Source organism: Coloeus monedula (assembly GCF_965178545.1).
Source record: "Coloeus monedula genome assembly, chromosome: 3".
In the NCBI taxonomy this organism is placed as follows: Eukaryota; Metazoa; Chordata; class Aves; order Passeriformes; family Corvidae; genus Coloeus; species Coloeus monedula.
The window spans coordinates 12,049,795-12,072,712 of NC_138783.1; the positions used below are offsets into that span (position 1 = coordinate 12,049,795).

Here is a 22,918-nt window from a genome sequence, read left to right on the forward strand (position 1 = left end):
AAGCACAGGTCTGTAGCACATATAAAAAACCAGAAGAGAGCAAAATCTTAATACCCCTACTTTGAGGTTCTGGTTCCTTTAGCTTCAGATTACATGAATATTTTCTTTTCCTCACAGACAGAAAAGACAGTTCTCTTCTGTCATTAAATAAAATGCTTGAAATCTCCCAAATTGAAATTCTATGCTTTAGGTATAGTATCCAGCATCTTATTGGGTAGATTTATTTTTAAAAGGAGATCTAACAGACACTGTGAGTTGTCATGTCCTTACAAGATGTAAGCACTACTTATCTGAACCTTCATAGAAAATGACAATGCATTTGCCCTACTTATCAAAAAACTAATTCTGAGCTGGCAGGTAAAAGCTGCTGCCTTACTCAGAGCAACCAACCATTTCTAAAGACACCAGTGCATGTTCACATATTCATAATTCCAGCAGAAATGGAGACACTGCTGATTTCAGTTCTAGGAACCCTTTATTGAATGAAAGGTGTAGCACCTCCTTTTTAACTAAGTGTGTCCAAAACAAACCCTGTATGATAATCCAGTGCTTTTGACACGGGCAGAAAAATTTGATTTTTAAAGTCCCCCCTAATACATACAAAACATAATAATATAGAAATGTGTTTGAACTTTATTTGTTATGGACATCACAGAAAAATAATGAACAGTAATACTTTCAAAATTTGTTTGGAATGCAAATCTGGATTGCATAGCTTTTATGTAAATATTTGGTTATGGGGGCATTTTCCCAATAGAGACAGAGCTGTGGACATAACAAAGCACATGGTACCAATACTACTTAAACCTTTACAAGTGTCAGAAGCACATTTATATCAAACAGCTTTGCTATTGCGGTATGTTGTAATAAATGCATGGAAATAAATGCATGGAAATAAATTCATGGAATGTTTTCAGTTATGGAGAATGAACCTCGTCAAATGGACTTTGATAAATGCAACTGATTGTTTTGCTTTAAGAGGAATATGAACCCGGTTTTTCTGGAACTGGTGGGGGCTGCTATTTTGGACACCATGCTACAGACCCAAAGCCTGATTTGTGCCCTTTCGCATACGCTCTCGTCTTCCCTTTGTCTTCTGCAATTCCAGATCTTTCACTGGCAAGACGTGTGCGCTGCACAAGGAGCGCACAAGGCACTACAGCCGCGTTGCTATGGGGACCAAGACACGTCTGCTCGGTGCTCGCAGTAATCGCAAGGGACAAGCGCTCCCGACGGCAGCGGAGCGCTGCCCGCCCCACCCCGGGCATCCCTCCGGCTACGGCGGGCAGCCTCCAGCCGCTCGCACGGCGTGTTCCGGGCACCGCGGCTCCCGGGCCGCCCCGTCCGCGCTGCCGGCCGGCCGGGCGGGCAGGCGGGGGAGCGGCGGCAGCGCCGGGCGGTGCGCGGGGAACCCCGGCCGGCCCCGGCGGCGCAGCGGGCACGTGTTGCGGGCGGCCCCGGGCCGGCAGCGGCGGCCGCAGGTGCCGCGGGCGGGACGGGCTCTGCGGAGCCTCAGCCGGGGGCGCGGCGGGGCGGGGAGCGGCCGGAAGTGACGGGGCCGGGCCGGGCTGATTCACCTGCTGGGCGGTGCGCGGGGCGCAGCCCGGGCACGGAGCTGCCGCCGCCGCCGGGTGCCCGCCGCGCCATGGAGCTGCCGCCGCCGCCCGCGCTGCTGCTCGCGGTGTCCCTCGTCTTGCTCTACTCCGCAGGTGGGCGCAGGTGGAAGGGACGGGACCGACGGGGAGGGAAAGGGAAGGAGGGAGGGAGGGAGGCGGTGGCGGCTCCTCTGTGGGGCTGGGAGAAAGCGCGGCGGGGGTGGGGGGGGGGCTGCTGCCCGCCCGGTGTCCGCCCCGGGGGCTGGGGGGCTCCGCGCCTCCGCCCGTGCGTGTGTGGGGTCCCCGCCGTGTGTGTGGGCGTGGGGGGGGGGGTGGTCTCCGCCCTGTGTGTGAGAGTGCGTGTGCGCGTCTCGGCCGTGTGCGGGTCTCTGCCCCTCGTGCATTTCCCCGTCCCCGCCGGCCCCTCTGCCCTGCCCGCCCTCAGCCCGGGGCGCGGTGCCCGCGCTGGCGGTGGGGCCGCGCCGTGGAGCCGACCTGGGCTTTGTTCGCCCTCAGCGCGGCTGCCGAGCTTTATCTGTCGCCTCCCCCTCCCCTTCCCCCGCCGCTCTCCCCGGTGCGGCCGGGGCCGCTGTGCCCGCCCGCTGTCTCCCGGCCGGAGCGGCTCCCGTGGCAGGCGGGCGGCGGAGTCCTCGCCACACGGGAAAACCGACTTGGAAAGAGCAAAAGAAAAAAAAAAAAAAATTAAAACCCCAGCCCTGCATGTGTAGCACCTCCAGCATCCAGGCTGGCTCTGCTTTTGAGGGCGTGGAAGGGGCCGGGTGCTCCCGGAGAGCCCTCGGAACCCGGTTGTCCAGACCCGATGGCCAGGATTGAGCCCTGAGGAGTAAACGTGAGAGGATTTGAGGGTGGGAGGAAAGGAGTTGAATTGGATGGACCTAAACGCGTTTGTTTTTCGTGATGAAAGAAAACAAAGCAGTAGATATTCTCAAACAAAAAAAGCAATCGACTATACCCAAAGCCCTCACATAACAAATCAAACGTGCCTGGGCTACTAAAAAGTAGGCAGATGTTTTTCATCTCACATGCTAGATGTTCTTAGGTTCCTGTAATGAACTTGGCTGCCATATCAGTGTTTCTTAAACATATCTCTAATATAAAAGTAAGTTTTCACTAAAGTTGACCAAAAATTATGTGAAACTACAAAAGGTGACAAAACACCTAGGGAGGTTCAGGTTCACAGTAAAATGTGTATTAGTGGTGTCAGGAGGTCAGGTTTTATTTCCTATTGAAATGTTAATGCCTGTGTTGATGTCACTGCTGTTTTGGGAAATTACTCATGGGTTCAAAATTCTGTGTCTGTAACGGAATGGTGAACTCTGATCTCCTGAATGAAAGGGAATAGGTAGTTCTGCATTAACTGTGTTTCCCGAAGCAGAGTTGGAAACAAGGTAGATGCTGTGTAAGAACTATGAGTTACTAGTATTTAGTTGACAAGGTTTGTCATGAAGATTTATATTGAAACACTTTGTGTAACGAAAACTGTGAAAATAACTTGTGAGTAGAATTCTATGTACTGCATTTGAACGAGATCACTGCTAGGCCATCAAAGACTATGATTCTAAAAAATTAGGAACAATTAATATATGAGGAAATGCAAACCCAAAACAGAATTTTACACTTTAGTTCTCCTGAAGGATACAGGTGTCTTCAGACCTCAGGGTGAAATTGGATGACTTTGTAAATAAAGAAATATTCCTCATGAAAACACACATACTCTTTCATACAGTTATTTGAATGACAGTACCCTAAAACACATATATTTCACACTCCTCTGAAGGAAATAATTGAATAATCTGTATTTCATAGGAGCTGATATGTCCTCTGAGCTCGCTTGTGTTTTTTCCCATCAGATTGAGTTAATGTTTCTGGGTCTGTGCTGCAGATAGACATTACTTCCTTCACTGAAGGAACAGATGTCGGTAACTTGCTGGTCTCCATATGGACCCAACCTAGAGGAAGCTATTTTTTGTGCAGTTGAGTGAAAGCTGTTGTCAGTGAAGCATTGCCTAGGTGCTGAAGTTACTTGAGTTTGGTGGTTGTGGTTTAACCCTAGCAAGAAACTAAGGACCACCCACATGGTCACTTGTTCCCCTTGTGTTGAGATGAGGGAGAGAATTGGAAGGGTAAAAGTGAGAAAACTTGTGGGTGGAGACGAAGACAGTTTAATGGGGAAAGCAAGATCCATGCATGCAAGCAAAGCAAAACAAGGACTTCATTCACCACTTCCCGTGGGCAGGGCAGAAGCTCAGCCATCCCCAGGAAAGCTGGGCTCTGTCACATGGAAGGCTCACTTGAGAAGACAAATGCTGTCACTCTGAACGTCCCCACTTCCTTTTTCATCCAGCTGTGTACGGTGATCATGACATCATGTGGTGTGGCACCATCTCCCTGTATACAGTGTTGGGGAAATAATCTCCTTCCATTTGGTGCAAATTCAAATTTGTGTAGGGTTTTAGATGACTAAGAATAAATACAGGTGCTGAACTTGTGGTCCCAGTTTAACAAATACGATAATAATTTACATCTTTTAAACTTCTGAAAATGTGTAACATCAGAACTTGAAACATCAGTAATTGAAGTGTTAACGTAGCCAGATTATACCTATAAAAAGATAGATGCTAAAAAAAGATCCTACATACATAGTGACCCATTTAACCCTCAGAAGAAGGTTTTACGAAACAGGAATGCTGTGTGTGTAAATACCCCAACTGAGGATGAGTTTGAGGAGAGTGTTAAGGTAAATAACTGAGCAGGAATTTTCTTTAGTCTGTAGTGGTATCTTTTATTGCTGCTCTTGCAGTGGTTTTTATGTGCATTTTGGTTTTTTGTTTGCAATGGTAATAGTAGGCAATTTTGTACTCTGTTGAAATTCTGCAATGTGTGATGCTTTATTAACAGAATTGTAACCTTTTAAATAAAATCAAATTTCTGGTAAACTTTAGGAAAATCTACGGTTATTTCCCTGTTGTTAAACTTGCAAAAGTAATTCCAGTATCGTGCATTCAGGAGTGGAACCTAATGCAGGCATAGTAAGTCAGCATTTGGTGGCTAATACACTCTGTCAAATAAGTATAATAAGGAACTTAAGCCCGTTCATGTTTTTATGCACGCAATAGGATCTTGCAGAAGCTTAAAATAGAAGTGTGACTACCACAGGAGTTTAATGATGACTCCTATCCCAGTCTTTTAATTGCTAAACCTGGTACACTTCATCTCTTGGTCAGTAATTGTAACAAGATTCAGGGTTCAAGTTCTTCTAAACTCTCCATTGATGTGAAAGTTACCTGAAGTTTGGGACTTGTTTCCTGGATCTTAGAGTTTTAACAAGTATGAAAATCTTTAACCAGAGATTACTTAATCAACTGTTAGTCAGCTGCTGTGACATGGACCATGACATTTGAATTAGTGATTTTTGCCTTGGCTAATCTATGTTTCCCAGAAGGTATTTTATGTGTTGAGAATGCTGCTGCAGAGATTATTATAGCTCGTCACTTTGGTCTCCTCTGACTGCCCCGCTGTGTTGCATCAAACTTCAGCTGCCTCTCTGTCTTCACTTCCAGTTCTTGCCTCTTCCACAGCCAAGCCCGCTTAACAGACAGATGAAACTCCCCCTCCTGAATGTCTGGTTTAGCTTCAATTGCTGCTTTGCAAAATACACACCTGCCCATATTTTTACATGAGCACATGTATGCTTTGCTACTCATACCATTCACACTTCAAGATAGTAATCCTGAATATCTTTAAATCTGCCTCAGTATTGGAGCATATTAAAACTCCTTTGCCACAGGTCCTACAGAGATTTGTGCAGACTAGGAAACTTGGTTTTGGGGCTAGTGTTGTTTCAACATACTTCCACACTCATTTAATCAGCTGTTGCTTGCATGCTTTCATAAGCTTATAATGACAGGGATTCTTTTTGCTCTTGTTGTGACTTCTGGTTGACTTAATGAAACTTTTAGATACTGTGTGAAACATTATAAATTTGGTGAACTTTTAGCAACTATGTGGCTCACCAGCATGGAAGAATGTGTGCGTCACCACCCTGCTATTACATCAATTTAGTTACACTTGCTCCCCCCCCCCCCCTTTTTTTTTTTTTTTTTTAAGGGAATTCCTCTTTTTACTCCTTTGCACCTTTCCAGGGATGGCTCAGAGAAAAGCCACTTAGCCACTTCAGCCAGTTGCCATGGGAGTAAGTGGCAGGGAAGTCCTAGTTCTGTGTAAACCTGTTTCAGTAACATCTGCAGTATAAGCAGCCCCCTGCATCCTTGCTGGTCCTTTCCTTTATTGCAGATGTAAACAGGTCTAGATTTGAAACAAGAAAGTGTTTTGCTACCAATTTGTCCTGGTACAGGGCAAGAATGAGTGACAGGAAAGATGGCAGAAGAGCATTAGGAGAAAAACTGGTTCTGTTTGATCAGTATTTTCCCAAAGCACGGAAATATCTGTAAAACCTTGGCCAGGAGAGAGCTTAGTTGAGGAGTAAGACTGCATGGCTAGATCAGGCAACCAGTCAAATGTCTAGATGTTACTGCAAAGATTATTTTTGCATCCTCTTTGAAGTTGTACCTGACATTCATCTGGCTCCATGGTGAGCTCCAGTTCAGGGAGTTTAAAATTTATAAAAAGAGTAAATTTTTGTGAGGTCAGTTTTCTACCTGTTCCTTTTCTTGATCCAACTCAATGAGATCAAGCTGAATTATAACAAGGGATTGTCAGCTGGAACCTCAAATGTGCATGGTGGAGTATATTATTGCTATTGTTTATTAATTTATTTAAATGTCACCTACTTGCTGGATGACATTCAAAATGTGATAAAGAGGCAAGATTTGGAGTTTTATTTACACTGGAGCCATTCACTGATGCTCCGATGTCCTTTAGCTGCTGTCAAGAAGCATCTGAGGTACTTGATGGTTGCAAGTTTTGCAGTTGCACTTGCTGCTACGTTTTTTTAAACAAATATGTTTTTCATGCCCTACAGCTAAAGCCTCTATGCTTAGTATGCTGAAAAATGATTAATCAACAAGAACTATTTGGTGTGTTGGATGGAAGGATGAGAATTTGATACATTCTCAACTGTTTGAACTTGTGCAGAATTAGTTTGCATAAGGAATTGAAATTTCCTGTGTTCACTTATCCTGCATCTTCAGCTCTTTGTTTTAGATGTATTAACAATATAAGCTACAAGGAATATTTCATCTCAGTTTTTTTAAGGCATGTAAAAATAACCTGTTCGTGTGTGTATAGATATAAATATATTCTAGTGTCTCCCTAAATTTTTAAATGATAAGTAAACTTCTTGGCTAATTAGGGTGGATATTCTAATTCTTTGAGCTTATTCCTTTCTGTCTGTTTTTTATATGGTGGGAGTGGGGCAGGGAAGGAAACAAGACTGGGCAGACAAGACATTTTTCTCTGTCATTGTGATGCTTCACCTTTATATTTAAAAAAACCCAACAAAACAGCAACAAGAAAAGAGCCCAAAATCAACTCTATGCTACTGAATCAAATAGTTGTCAATCTTAATGCAAAACTTGCATGAACTGGGAAAAAAGCATTGCTTGTTCAGTAGCTTGGAAGAGCCAAAGCCTCTTTACTCAAGTGAAAATAATATGGCTGCTCAGTTAAGTGTTGGATTGTAGTGAACTCCCTGATGCATTGACTGACAGATGTGCCCAGTGCATTCACACTGCCAGTGAGCTGCTTCATTCAGCTCCCTTTTAAATGCCATCAAATTGGCAGGAAAAAGATCGAATCATGTGGCTTGATTGCTTAGTGACTGTGTAAGCCTCCAATATCTGTCCGTAATGGGAAAGTGACTTGCAGAGCTAAAACAACCTGTGCAGTTGGGGTAGACTTGGTAGAGGAGAGGCGAGATTTTGTGTGAGTGTGCCGTGTCAGGATTTCAGCTCTGATCTTTTTCTTTTTTGTGCTCACTGAAAAAAGTCTTTGTAATGGTTGACCTTCATTTAATTTTGCACTTCTCAGTACTGTTTCTAGATGGTTCCTTAAAGGCTCTGAAGTGCAGTCTGGAGGTACAGTTTCGCATTACACCTGCCCCCATTACAGATGTGGTGCGGTTACATCCGATGTGTAACATCCTGTCTGCTGTGGTTGTTGTCCCTTCCAGTGGTGACATTGGATTCCTTCTCCCCTTCCTTGTGTCAGAGCAGCCTTGTGCAGCTGTTGGCAAAGTCCATCCAGCTGATACCACAGAAAACTTGGAACTCATAGTGATTTTCTGTAGATACTGGGCTAAACACTACTCCTCTGCTTAAAACTAATCTTAATCCCAGTTTATGTTGCACTATCCCCTCCCCCTTTCAGTTGCCTCCCGAAAGCTTATCCTTCCCTTCAGTAAGGAGATCTGAATGCCCCCTCTCTCCCCTTGATAAGCACGTCCCTCTCAGGAAGGTCATCAGCCAGCAGTTGCTAGGATACGGGCTGGTGGCTTTGAGTTTAGCAACCCAAAAGCTTCAAGAATGTGCTGAACAAGTAAGGAGCACAAGGACAGCTGTAGAAGGAAAGGGATGTTGGAGAGAATCTGAAGGCAAAGGGTGTGTTGAAGAAAAAATGAAGTTGTGGGTGAATAAAAAAATAAAAGATCATTCAAGTTTTAGCCTGTGATTTTTAGGTTTTTGTAGTTCAATAATGTTTTTTTAGATTTTTGTAGTTGCATAATGATTTCAGCTGATCCCAGTGAACTGTGGTTGGGAGTGAAATCAAGCTCATGCTATGTATTTGCAGAGTTGGAGTTATTGGTAGTTTTATTTATATGAGCCTTAAAATTAAGAATTTTTTGTTAGATTGGGAGGGTGTATAACTTGTACCTTAATTGTGCAGTACCTTTTAAACTGGGGCAGGGGTATGCAACACTACATGAATTGGAGCTATTTATTAATTTAATGCTGTCTGAAGACATCCAGACTGAAACAGATTTTTTTTTTAAATGTCTTTGAAGAAGTGTGCATACTCAGTTTCCTGTCTAGGGTTTTTTTTGTTTTGTTTTTTTTTTTTTTTTTTTTTTTTAACTCGTGTGGTTTGACAGAGAATTTGAGGATTCAAATAAATGTGCCTCAGAAAAGTGGTGCTTCTCCCCCACCCTGCTCAGAAGAAGTAAAGTTTGGAAATACAAGCCCATGAGGCCCAGGAACAGAGTTGACTATCCGGTGGTCGAAATATCCCAGGCTTATTCTTATATATAGGGGTTTTTTTGGGGGGGTGTGTTTATTTTTGGGTTCTTTTTGTTTTGGTTTGTTTTGGTTGGTTGGTTTTTTGTTGGGGTTGTTGTTGTTGTTTGTTTTTTTTTAATAAGTGCCCTGCTGTTTCATCAGCCTTCTCATTGTAGCTTCTGGCAAAACCTTATTTCACGCACATAAGTCTTTTATCTGCACCGTCTGTGGAAAAATTGTTCTGGAAACTTAACCAGACCAGAGTTCTGGGAGCTCAGTCACTCAGCCTCTTTGAGCTACTGGTGAGCTAGCTGAGGTGAAATGTGGAAGAGAGAGTTTTAAAATCTTGTTGCTGCTATCATAAGGTGTATAAAACTCTAACTCTTTTCTACAAAAACTGCTGTGTGGATTTAGTTTCCTGAACTGTTTTTATATTTAGTCTGGGACTAAATGAACTAGGTAGGAGGAGACACTGTGTGCAGCCAAGTCTCTCCTAGGTGGGTGCTTTTATTCCTGGGTTCCCTTTACTTTCTCTGGCTCCATAAACTCTCTTTTCTGCACAGTAGGAGAGTTTCACTAAGATCTGTGACTCCAGTTTAGAGAGCACTGACCTGGGAGATCTGAAATGCAGATGTGAACATCTTTTGTCTTAATTTTACTGTCTTTGAGGATTAACTAGTGTTCTGCCTAGTGGACTCAGGCAAGTTTTTATCTTCTCTCTAATCTTTTTGCATTGGGCCTCTTTGAGGCTTAAGTAGAAGAATACTTTGTATGTTAATGTAACTAGCCCTGGAAATGTTAGGTTTAAGTAGGCTTGTTGCTTTTGGTAAAATGTTTTGTTGGGGTGTTTTTACCAGTTACAGTGAACTGTGCTTATCTCTGAAATTTTTATCACTGCATTGTATGATAACAGGGCGTTAAGCATGGGAAAAATGTGGTCTGTGGAGCACGTCAAACAGTAGCTGTTTAACTCTTGATATTAGCAGGACAGTACTTTCTTTGTTAGAAAAAGCTTTGTGATTTGCCTTTATCAGCATGGGATTATCCTAAAAATCTGAATTCTTTGCGGAATTCTAAAATTAGACTGTATTAAAATCAAACCTCTGTAGATACGTGGATTCAGATGCAGTAATGCTGTGTGACTTTTTCTTTTGTTTTATTAACTGCTCCGTTGTTACCTAGCATTTGTTAGTTCCTTACCAATTGCTTGCTTGTTCCTGTCCTTCATCTTTTGCTTGTTTTACCTCTGTTGAGGTTACTGTGAAGCCTGAGTATTCTTTGGTACCTGGGTACCTGACAAAATTAATAGGATGTGTATTGAGATAATATGTGTTTTGGAATCTGTTGTGAAGCATTTTTGAGTTTCATTCTCACATCAAAAATCCCCAAGTCTATTGAATTTGCTTTCTAAAGGGAAGACAATTTTTTTTATCCTTCTGTTAAACTTCCTTTTTAATGACATTGTTCCTTTAATGTTTATTAAGTTAAAGGAGACTGTTTAGGGACTGTTCTTTGAGTTGCAGAGTTTATGACATGAGAAGAGTTAGATTCAGCAAAACTTCATAGTGTTTTGGGCCCAAGCTTCTGAAAGCTGTAACTGTACTGGGTCCTTTTGCTCTTGGAGGTAAGATGTAGAAACTGAGAATCCAAATCTGAAGCTGGGCCCTTTTTTTAAGGCTTTTTTTTTTTTTTTTTTTTTTTTTAACCTTTTGGAGAGGGGTCTCGCTGATAGATTTAGGATGTGATTTGGTTTTTCGCTTGTGATAAACTGTGGCAAAACAGCTTAACTGCAGCTTTGTGGCCATCTTAGCTGTGCTGATATGACTCAGCTACTGGGTGCTGCAAAAACCACTAAAATAAGTAATGCCAAATATTTGTTTCTCTTTATTCTTTTGTGAAGGTAGCTTTTAATCCAGTTACTTGATCAGCAGGACCCTGTCTTGCAGATGCTCCCTTTGGCTGCTGAGGATGCTGATGTTTGGTATTTTAAGGAAGCAGGAGATGATTGTGGGATGCTGGCTGCTTGTGGGGATTTCAGCCATGGAGACTTGTGTTTGTGTTAGATTATGCCAGTGAACACCAGGCAGTCTCCTCAGCCAGCCACTCCTTGGTGTGTACCTTCCTCCCTGTGTACTCCGTGCTTGCTAAGGGTGTTAACTTGAGTCACTCGGTTCTACAGGGCCTTAGGTCAGAAGTGCAGGTTTGAAATAAGATGTTGTAGAACTTCTGTCCAAGTGAAGGTGGGAAGGGGGAGAGTTGGGCGACTTTGCTCTATAAAATCATTACAGCTAGCTGAAAAAAGTAGGAGATGAACTGTGGAGAAGAGGTGTATTCAGAAGTAAAATGGGGATGGTTTCTGGTTTTGAGACTGAAATTTGCCTGGTGAAAAGATTTGATCACAGGTACATCTCTAATCTGCATTTGAAAGAAAAGTGTAAGCTGAAGTGTCTCTTAAGTCAATTTTATAGCTTGTGGCTCTCAAAGCACTAATGTGCATTTTTGGTCATGATCATTACTTGCTACTTAAGGTCTCTATCTGTGGAAAAAACATTTATATATTTAGAGACTCTCCTTGTTTGCAGTCAGGTATTGGCAAACAAGACTGGTTTTGGAGAGCCTGGCAGTAAAGTACTCTGAAAATGCAGTTGCAGGTGGATCACACTAAGTACAGCAACATCTCTGAACTCAACTCTGCGTAGAAACTGTCCTAGGGAAGGACTGTGTCTGCTGGGTTACATAACCCTTCTGTGGCACAGCCCTATCTGATGCCAGAAACATTCATGCCAAATTTAGATGCACACCTACATTTGTGTAAGCCAGTAATGCACAATTTCAATGTGTCCTGATTAAATAAGAAAATACTAAATGCATAACTAATTAATCTAATAAATTACTTTCTGTTATTTATTAGTATATATCACAGCTCTGCTTATGTCTGTGTTGGAATGAAGAAAGCTTTGCTCCATTTTAATTTTTTGTCTGCTTTCTGTTTTGAAGATTCTTTTATACTAGAAAACAGCTTCCATCAGATTCCATAAAATATTTCCTTTTCCCTAGATTAGTCTTAATAATAACATAGTTTACTAAACTGTGTTCTACTTGAGTGACACTTAAAGGTTGGTTCAGATATTGAGAAGGAAAGAGTTTTTCTAAAGATCGTCTACTGGTTTCCACCCCTTTAGAAATCATATGAAAAACTTGTTCAATCATACAGATATAGTCTGCAATGCTCTTTAGGGTCAGTTTCCCAGAAAAAGTATTTTATTCCACATTAAGAAACTTAAATCTGAATGTTCAGAATCCAAACTATGTATTGACCTCTTACTTCTTCTAATACAAACTTTTTAAAGGAATAATGCTTATTGTCCTTCATCAAGGGAAAGGTGCTTGTCTCTTCTCAACCGGTCACAAATGTTCATTCTTATGTTTGCCACAGCCAAATATGGTGCATGTTCTCCTTGCAAAATACTTTGAAAACAATATACAGCCATTTGGATCAAGTGCACTTGAAACTTGGCTTTCAGGGGTTTTCTTGAGAGTCTGTTGTGTGCTTTTGAGGCTACGCTTTGCAGTGATTTATTTGCTGCAATTAGAAATTAGATATTTTAATGCAAAGTATATTTGAATAAGTGGGATAAATGACTTGAGTCACTTGTGTGTCTAAACCAGAAAAGGTGTCTGAAAAGGGTCTGAAATTTTATCCATAAAATCATGCTAACCAAAACAAACACAAATCTTCCTTCAGCTTGGTAAAATGTCTGCCTGTCTTGTACTAGCAGTTAGATACCACAGTGGATCCACTCATGTTTTGAGGCACATACTAGCGGAATGAAATAAACAGAATATCCCTGATTTGTGTGGAAGCTTAAGGGGTAAAGCTTGGGAAAAAAATTGGGAAAATGTCATCTTGTCACTGTATGTGTTGGCTTCATTAGATCTTTAATGCAGAATTGTTTGTGTTGAACGTGACCTCAGTCACATCCAGCCTTCTGCTCCAAACAGCATCAACACTGAGTGCTTTGCTCTTCTCTGTATCAGCTATCACCTGTCCTATTTTTCTTTCTGATTCTTTACTGCTTGTGTAATAGTAGAAGGTCTTCATGTGGCACTGAAGTCCCATGCTGCTTTCAGCTTTGGTTGTGTTTTGACTTCCCTGGCAGGGGTGCTGCATGCCTGGGCAATATTTGTGTGTTCTTCCCTTGGTAGGCTGTTCTTGCTTCTTCCTCCTTCGGCCAAGCTGCTGACTGATGTGTTTATTTTGCTGGATGTTGGGATGTACTCCTTGTGTGGTTAGCAATTGCCCTTAAATACCCCCCAGTTTTCTTGAGCTCTTTTGCTTTTTAGGACTAGATCCCACAGAATTCCAGCTACTGGGTAAGTCAGTCTGCCCATATGAAGTGCAGGGTCTGTGCTGATTTGTCTTCCTCCTCGCAGGATTTTATACTTCACTGTATCATGGTCACTGCAGTCAGGGCTGTTGTTGATTCCATCCCCAGCAAGTTCTTAGGGTTCTTTTTTCCTTGAAAGCCATTGCAAGAAAGTATCAAATGGGGATTTACTCATTTAGTGCTGTTTTTCCCTGAAATCTTTCAGAAACCTCTTAGATTTTGTGTCATGCTGTGTTGCCCTTCTAGTAGATGTCACAGAGGTGAAAATGTCCCACAATAACTAGTCTCTGTCATTTTTAGAAACTTTCTGGAACTGCTGAAATAGTCTTCATCGGCTTTCTTACCCCAATCAGGTGATTTGTAACAAACTTTGACTGTGATATTGTCCATAACATCCTTTCCTTTAATCCTGACCCACAAGCTCTTAGCCAGCCTGTTGTCTGTCCTGTAGAACAGCTTTTTGTGTTGCAGCTGCTCCTTCAGGTAGAGGTCAGGTCACCTGCTGTTCTTCCCTTCCTGGCTTTCTTGTGTCCATCCATGACAAAGTGCCAGTCACGTGAGCTATTGCACACGTCTCGCTCTGGTGTCAGTTCTGTGTGCAGCTGCTATAGGTGGTTTCCCTTTTAACATGCTTTATCCTCACCAGGATCTCTCTTCCTCACAAGAACCTAGACCAGGTACTTCCAATGGCTCAGTCTCTATTCCCTCCCCTGACTGCAAAGTTCAGATACTATTTCCTGGTAGATCTCTCATTTACAGCGCTCGTCACCAGCTCTGATGAGGTTGTTCATAACCCGCTTCCTCGAGTGGATCCCATCTCTAACTTGGCAGCCCTTGTTTCTCAGGGGTACTCGTGGTCATAAAAATTAAAGTGCTCCTTGCAGTGCCAATCCTGTAGTGAGTTCTTAACTTGAAGGACGTGTCTCTACAAGCCTTTTCCCGCTTACACGAAAAGAGCAAGGAGAGTAAATGTCGCCTGGGATTCTGTGTCCTTCTTTGCCCCTGGAGTTTTCTAGTCACATCTGATTTGCTCCAGGTCTCCTTTGCTAACATCAGGTAATAATTAAGTGGGAATAGAACAAAAAAGAAAAAGGCAATAGTGGTGATGATAATAAGGGTCAGAGGACCCCTGACAACCTCTGACATGTCAAATCTGGCCAAGCCTCCTTCTGCAGCATATCTGGCAGCAGATGTGTCTTCTCTGCAGAAGGGAATCTCCAATTACCTGCCCCTCCCTTGTGTTTCTAATGCTCAGTCCAAGTCCAGCTAGCTCTGACATGTATCTTAATTGAGGTGCTTGCTGCTTCTGCATGCTGATGTTGACCCAAAAGAAAGAGAAAGTGGAAAAGAGCTTTGTGTTTGCAGCCTTAGTCTAAGAAAAAGACTGTGGAACACTGGTATAATGAAAGAGAGGTGTTGGGAGATGTGCAGTAAGAAAGGAATTGAGATGTATGCAAAAGCTCTGATAATTAGAAGGTTCAGACTAATGTTTGAGTACCTCTCTTAGCAGCTAGTGTGTGCTGGAAGCTTCATGTGCAGGAGTGATTGTTGAGTGTTATTCTGAGGATTGTGTGCTTTAGCTTTCATTGACATGTTTGCATGCAGTCAATGTGCATGAAAGTACTACTTGGACTTCAAAAGTGTCAAAAATTGAAACTTGAAAAATATTTTTGTGGCAATCTTCTATTTTGAGCAAGGCTCTTCAGGCTTTTGGATTCTGCTTTTATTTGGCACATGGTTACTATGTCAATCTGTATGTTTGGATCAGAGAAATGAGTGCTGTAATAGAAACTATTTATGGCTTTTGAAGCACTTGGACTAAGCTGACAGGCAGTGATAGGCAGGACTACTGGAGTCTAGCTTCCTAGGAGTGTGTTTCTGAAATGTAGTACTTCCAGCTTTTAACATAATTTTTCTTCCCAGTTGCCAGTGTCTTTTTCTCAGTGTTCTGCCATGAAACTGTGTAATGTCCACTCTGAAATTATACTCACATGAGTTGTCTGGCAATGAAGAGGCAAGAGATAGTTGAAGAATCTAATGCTTCTTAGCTCTGTCAGTACATGTGAGTACTTGGGGGACTTCTGGTTGTACTGGCCTGTTATTTCTGCTTTATTTGTTTGAAATTGTCAAAGAGATGAACAAGCAACAGCTGAAGAGGGAGAGATATAAAACATTGATCCTACAAGTCCCATTTGTTTAGAAAAGTAGTCAAAAAAATCAACATGTGGATACTCATCTGTCCAGTTTGGTTTGGCCATGTTGTGTTTCAGCAGGTATCAACTGAAAATCAGAGGAGTTTATACTTTTTAGTAGTAGGGATGTGTCATAGCATCCCCAGAGTATGAATTCTATTATCCACTATCTGCTGTGAAAAGGCAGAGTGTTGCTCTTATATGAATTATTGTCCAGTTTGTGAAATTCTCAGCAGGTCCTCTTGTGGGGAGGGGGAAGCAAATGTGTGTGCTGTGGTCCTTTGTGGTGGAACTTCAGATGGCAGTGTGAGCGTGACTGGAGATGCTGCCACAGAGCAGCAGCTCTGCTCCAGTGATTTACTTCAGAATGAAAGCTTTTAATTTCCCAGGTTACAGATTTGAGGCTTTTAAGGAAGTAAGTAACATAATAATGTATTTGATTATCAGTCACTTAAACTACTTGAGTTCACATCCCTTTTCTTTAATATAGTAACATTGCAGATGCAGAAATGCAATTTGGAGAAGAACTTGAGAGTATTGTATTACAGTTCCCTAATGAGGCCGTGGGGAAAAGGGAAACAAGAGTATGGAAGCTGCTGAAAAAACAGTTCAGGAATTTACATTAATAATGTAAATGCTACTGTCTATTATGGAAGCATGAATGTACTCTAAATCTACCTATAAATAGAGGTGATGGGTAGTAGTAGTGTTGTCTTTGTTTATATAGAGCTGACCAAATTTAATCTATTCACTAGTCAAACAACATTTTAAAGAGGTTTAGAATGGCTAGTTTTACACTTGGAAATCTGAAAAGATCCTTTAGGAGGGAATAGGATTTATGACAAATCAACAGGTATTCATGGAGATCACTATTATTTAGGGAACTGTTGTAATTCAACCTAGAAGTAGAGAATTAACTGTTCAGATCTGTTTACTGTGGTCAAAAAAGAGGTGGTACAAACCCATCAGAGTTGTCTTTGAAAAGGTGTCCATTGTAGGTAAGAGACATTGCACATAACTCTCTTTCCTACCTCAAGTTGATTTAAGTTTATTTGGTTGGTGTTTCTTTTTTTTCCCCTTCCCCCAGACTGAAGGCAATGTCATAAAAAGTAATACTATGAATGATAGGAAACAAAATAATCCTACCTAGTTTGTTAGTAATTAACTATTCTGAAGGCCTTTTCTTGCAGGCTGTTGTCTGGAATTTAGTATATCAAGTGATTTTTCTTTCTCAAGGATTTTTTTAAATAGCTGTTAAAGATCGCATTGTTTTGTCATCAGGAAGAGAATGCAAAGACTTGATACAGAGCAAAATTTTAGTAAAGCAGAAGGATATCTGTTGGGTCCCTTCCAACTCACCATATTCTATGATCTACTGCAGGAAGCTCCTCTACCGTGCTAGAGCTCCTCTACTATATGGAGAAGTGCAAGTTAGAACACAAAAGCACTGTGTAAAATGATTTTAAACTTTCACCTGAGGCTGTTACTTTAGATCTGTAAAAGGTGCCAAAGCCATCTATCTTCCTCACACTGTCCATTCTCCTGGTGGCCTTGCAGTTCTCATGGCTGTGGTCACATCTGTGTGTCTGTCTAGCAACCTGCACACATAAAATGACTGAAAACCTGAGCTTGGTTTCCAAGAAGGTGGACAAAACAGTAGCTGTACCAGTGCCAAACCCATTTCCATCATGAGCAAAGGGTGTGCTTTCCACATCCTGGCTGTGATGTGCAAGCCTGCTCACTTGATATAAGGGACGCCTGTGTTTGTTGTGAAATAGGGGGAATCTTGCTTCAGGCCTTTCGAGTAGCTCTTTTTGTGTCACTATATGGATTCTTTTTCAGGGTTGAATTGAGGAAAATTTGTTGTTTGGAAGCATGTTTGCCTAGAGGCATGCGGATAAGGATTGCACAGCCTTTTTAGAGGAGTAAGACAAACAGAAAAGACAAACAAATGCAAAAATACTCATTGAGATGTTTGAAAAAGATTAATTTGTCCTCTGTGTCCCTGTAGATAGAGGAGCCCTTATAGCTCAAGGCAAAGTAACTTACTTCCAACCCAGGACGTCTCAAGAATTCTTTCTAATCTGGCAGACTTCATTACTGTTCCATACTTTAATTGTACAGTGAGGGGGTAATAGTAAGGTGATTATATAGTGACTTGAAAAATCTGCTTTTGGAAATGTTTAGTTTAGGTTTGTGTGGGACTTGAATTGTTCAAAAAAGAAAAAGTATGGCTTGAAAGATGTAGCTGCCTGTTGGATGTAATTCCAAATGAGCAGCACGGGACTTCGTGCTGTGTTGGGTAACGGGATCTGCACAGGCTCTTCAGCGGTGACCAGTCTGAGTGATGGCATGATTTCTAGACAGGAAAAGTATGTCATAGAACACTTACAGTGAAAAACTGTGTGAGACTTGTTTTCAAAACATAAAAATATGTTTTTATAGGTCTAACAAGAAGCCTAACTATAACTTCAGTTGACCAGTCAATGTTTGAAAAAGCACAAGGAGAAAAAGTTACGTTGCCGTGTACTTTTGAACTCTCGGAAGAAGATGAAGGCCCACTAGATATCGAGTGGGTATTGATACCAGCAGATAATCAAAAGAGGGAGCAAATAGTAAGTAGACACTTCTTTTTGGGCAGTGTTAATTCAGTTGTTTGAGTAGGTCAATGTGTGAGTTTTGTTACTGCCTTTTTAAACTTCCACCTTTTCAGGCTGGGATGCTTGTGATCTTGAATTGCTTTGAAGCACCAGTCATATGAAATCTAGTGGAAGTTTTGAAATACCAGATTAAGGATGAAATGTCAAGACATTTTACACTATAAACTTGCCTTCTAATGAAGAACTCCCAAATTAAATACATTTCAGTTCCAAAAAGGAAATTTTGATTTTGTACCTGAGTTATATTCCTTATTGAAAACAAATTCAGGAGGACTTAATTTTAACTATATTGACTCTTTTAGTTATTAATGCTTTCCTGCCTTTGGAAGTGTAATCAGTATTAGTAGGCAGGTTTTGCAGAATTAAGTTAGAGCAATTCTAAACAGTTTTCTTTCAGTCAGAAGTCAATTGTGACATATTGGTACTTGGTCAGGTGTTTGGTTGGAGTATTCATTATAATGCTGTGTGTGGTGATGTTTTGAAGATGGAGATATTTGGCTATGTCCTATGTCTGGGGTTAAAACTATAGAAAGAAACTTGAGTATTCAAATAGACCAAATTATTTAAAATGTTTGCCCACTAAGTGGATTTCTGAATCATATTTCTTTTTTTTTATAGATAATTATGTATGCTGTAGACAGGGTTTATAATCATTATTATGCTTCTATGACTGGGCGAATGCAGTTTACAAATCTTGATCCCAAATCTGGTGATGGTTCATTGGATATCCTGAATTTAAAGGCAGCAGACACTGGCACATACCAGTGCAAAGTGAAGAAGGCTCCTGGAGTTCAAAGCAAAAAAATACAGTTGACTGTACTTGGTAAGATAATTTATTTTCTTAAATTTTCAGTGATGTTTTTTATGTGCTTATTCCATCCTATTTTCAATGTCTGAAATGAAAATTTCCAGTTGGGTACTGTTGTACTGAATCTGTGCTGATTATGGTCATTATCGAGGCCTTGGGAGGGATGGGTGTAATCCTGTTCTAGGAGGTGAAGAGAATAATATTTCAAATGAAGAGTATTTTTAGAAGTTCTATGCCTGGCTCGTATTTCATAGAAAATCTTTCAGTGCATGGAGATAGTTTGTGGCACAAACTTTATCTTTTGCAGAATAGACTGACTGCTAGAACACAACTAGTAAGCATTTTGATTGTGACTGTTATTAATTCAGTGATGTTTTGTTTATTAGTAAAGCCAGCAAGGACCAAATGTTCCATTGAAGGATCACAGGAGATCGGAAAAGACGTTACCTTGAAATGTGTGTCACAAGAAGGATCCCCGCTTCTGTCTTATGACTGGAGGAGAGTATCTGGCACACATGAACTTCCTGCCACTTCTGTGCTGAGTACTGTCAAACTTCATTTATTACTCTGAAATACTTAAAAAGATTGCAATAGTATTTTTAGCTTATATTGACTTGTGAGCATCCCAGAGTAAGTATTACTATAGAGTAGTCAAGATCAAATGTCACTTCTGCCCTCTGAAAAAACTGACTTTGAAATGAGCTGGAGTTGATTTTGGTTTTTAATTCATGATGGGAAATGTTTCAAGCTTCAAGTTGAGATTCTTACCATTAGGCTGCAGTATCATGCTCACCCGTACCCAAGTGTTAGGAGTTACTCCTGCTTGCTGATGGTTTTGCTTTTGTGCTCAAGTGGACAGTAGGGAATTCAAAAGTGGCTTCAGTTTGATTTAAAAGAAGCAAACATCTCCATTTTTTTTTTGTAAGCTTCTGCACTTTATTAGAGTATGTAATATCTTAAAACCTAAAAATTAGCTACAAAGGAAGAACCTAATACTGTTCATTGTTTTGAACTTAACTCCTGGTAGTGCTAGTTGATGTCTCTTAGTTCTTGTTTTGACAGTGAATGGTTGATCATTAAAGTCCTTCTCTGTACCACTGAAGACTTTAGGCTACTGTTGTTATGCCCCTTCTTTCTTCACATCCCAAATTTGACTCATGGTAACAAAAAGAGCAGTTGACAATATCGGTGCTGGACAAGAATGAGTGGGAAATTGTGCAAGAGTGACTTGTAACTTACTAAAACCATGTTAGTTTTGGGCTTGTAAATGTAGGTTTGGGGACACTGAGAGTGTTGTCAAGAATCTAAACACTACCTAACTTGTTCAACAAGTAGAGCGAGTCAAATGCTGTGGAATACATTTCTAACAGGGTAAGACTTTTACAAGCAATAGCATTTTACAGCATGATAGAGCTTTGTTTTAATCTGGATATCTTTAATATGACATTTTAAAGTTAAGATTTCATGTATGTGCTGGATTAATAATTCTATGAAGTTGACTATGGAATTATATTTAGGCAAATGATAAACCTCTACCTTCTGTTGTTTGTAGATAAAAATACAGGGGAACTTCTTCTGAAAAATGCCTCTCGAGAGTATTCTGGTACATACAACTGTGTGGCCTCAAACAGAGTTGGCACGGATGAATGTTCTGTTGAGCTGAATGTCACCCCTCGTAAGTGTTTGCTGTGTAATAGTCACACAGTGTTCTGTGTGTTAAACCTGAACAGTCTTTTTCTCTAAACTCCTAAAAGGTTTAAAACCCCAACACTGTTATGTAACTTGTGGGTGCCACTTCAAGTCTTACTGTTTTAAATGCATGTGACTGAGCACTTCCCCTCTGATTCAGTGATGTATTATTGACCTGCCTCATATGAAGCATACTGGGCTTAATGTTAAAAGAAAGTTGGTCTTATAACTTTGACATTTAACAAACAGTGTTGTTATTTGCCTATTCTAGCCGTAAATACAGCTGGTATAATTACTGGAGCTATTATAGGAACTCTGCTGGGTCTCGCTGTACTGTGTTCTCTCATCTTCTGTTGCTGTAAGAAGCACAGAGAGAAGAAATATGAAAAAGAAGTACATCATGATATCAGGTAACATGTCTCTAGTTTCTGAGCAGTATTATTGGAAGATTAACTTTTAAATGTGTATTTCTGCAAATAAGTTACTTAACAGTCGAGATTTCTGTCTTAATCTGGAAATCTTATTATAACACACTGATGGCTTGTCAGAGAACTTTTTGTGGTTTGTCTAATTTCAGTAAACATTTTAAAGGCAATGAATATTGAGGGTTTGGGGGATTTTTGTTACTTTAAAGGAAGATGTAAGGATTTTTTTGCCTACTGCATGAGAATAAAAAAAACCAAACTGAATATTTGTTTTAAAGTAGTGGTGACTGAACTCTTGTTCTGCAACTGTTTTTTTTGGTTTTGTTTTGTTTATTTTAGAGAAGATGTTCCACCTCCCAAAAGTCGCAGTTCAACAGCTCGCAGCTACATTGGCAGCAATCGTTCTTCCCTGGGCTCAATGTCTCCCTCCAACATGGAAGGATATACCAAAACTCCATATAGCCAAGTCCCAAGTGAAGACTTTGAACGTGCTCCTCCTCAAACCCCAGCCTTTGCACCTTCAAAGGTAGCTGCACCTAATTTAAGTAGAATGGGAGCTGTTCCTGTGATGATTCCAGCACAAAGCAAAGATGGGTCGATAGTATAAAATATTATTAATTTAAAAGCTGTTTTTTAAAGTGTTCATTGTAAGTATTAGAGAAAACTACTGTGTTCCATCCCTCATTTAAACACTGGCATGAAATTTTCCTTGAAGAGAATATACAAGTTAGTTTGAAAAGCCACCAATTCTCATATTTAATTTTAAACTTATTAGTATATGACAGTTGAACTATTTGCTAAAAGCGTTGAAGTTCGTAATAAAATATCGGACACTGAAGGTATTTGGACCTCTGGTAGGTTGCTGAGGAGGCTCTGACACTGTCAGCTAATGTGCAGTTCTGAATGTGTAACAGTGAGACACAAGTGGGAAGTAACAAAAGCATTTCATGTGTAGACCATGAAGTTTCTCAGAGGTCCTGAGACTTTATTCTCAGTTGTGGAGTAACAGAAATATTTTAACTTGGCCACTGTCTGGTATAGTTGCAGGGGGCTGAAATACCAAGGATGACTTTGAATTCTGTTCAAGTTGAATATTTATGTGGTTCTTTAACCTGGTAATGTTTGTTTGGAGTACTTGAGCTCTTATTTCAGGGGCAGACAGTTACTTGATTGGTTCAATTAATTTAATTAATCTGTTCTGAATTTAAAATGGCAGTGAGTGGAAGTGTGACAGGAGACCTGGCAAGTTCTTTGAAACATAAATTTTTCTACAATAACTAGCTCTGGTCCTGTCATATAACAATACTTATGTTATCTGATGCAAGAGGTCCTATCAGGTTGTTGGTAGTGCTATCTAAGCTCTAAAATCTACAGATCAACTGTTAATATCACAGTAAGAATTAATTAATGTATCTTTATACAGGTCTTTAAGTTAATTGTACCTTGCATTTTCCAATGCCTAGTTAGATACTAAGACAGTGCTCTTAGGTTTTTTTCCAAAGCAATTTCCTAGAAGCTCCATAGGGATTTAATGAAACCTGTTAAGTAACTGGTATTTGATGTCTGTCCTCTTGCTCTAACCACTGTGGAAACAACTTTTTCCATATGTACCTAAGCAGTAGTCAGCCCTTGTTCAAGATGCTAATGTCTGGCTGTATGAATTTGCAAGGAGTTCAAAGCTCACTTCTCCTTGCCTCTTCAACAGCCCTGAATATTCTGAACCAATCTTCAGACTGTGGAGGCAAGAGTTCCATGTAGCTGAGAGGCAATAATTATCCAGAATTGTTGATACAAATTTCATGTTGCAAGATTAAAAACACTTCTTCCCAATTTTGCATACTTAAAGCAATACAGGAGAAACACAACAATTCCTTGTCTTACTTTCACATGTATTTAAAGACTTCTTATAGCTTCTGATGACTGTTGTTATATACCTGCAAAAGCTCCATTTAAAACTCAGTACAGTTT

General features: G+C 40.7%; 1 protein-coding gene across 1 annotated transcript; it reads left to right on the plus strand.

The window, feature by feature from the left end:
- Positions 1-1,645: 1,645 nt before the first annotated feature.
- On the plus strand, positions 1,646-21,557 carry CXADR (CXADR cell adhesion molecule; the record flags this gene model as incomplete). The annotated part of the gene is made up of 7 exons (XM_082277633.1): positions 1,646-1,709; positions 17,814-17,983; positions 18,647-18,851; positions 19,223-19,378; positions 20,389-20,511; positions 20,797-20,935; positions 21,290-21,557. The coding sequence occupies 7 exons, from the start codon at positions 1,646-1,648 to the stop codon at positions 21,555-21,557; spliced, it is 1,125 nt and encodes a 374-aa protein (XP_082133759.1).
- Between the last annotated feature and the right edge of the window lie 1,361 nt (positions 21,558-22,918).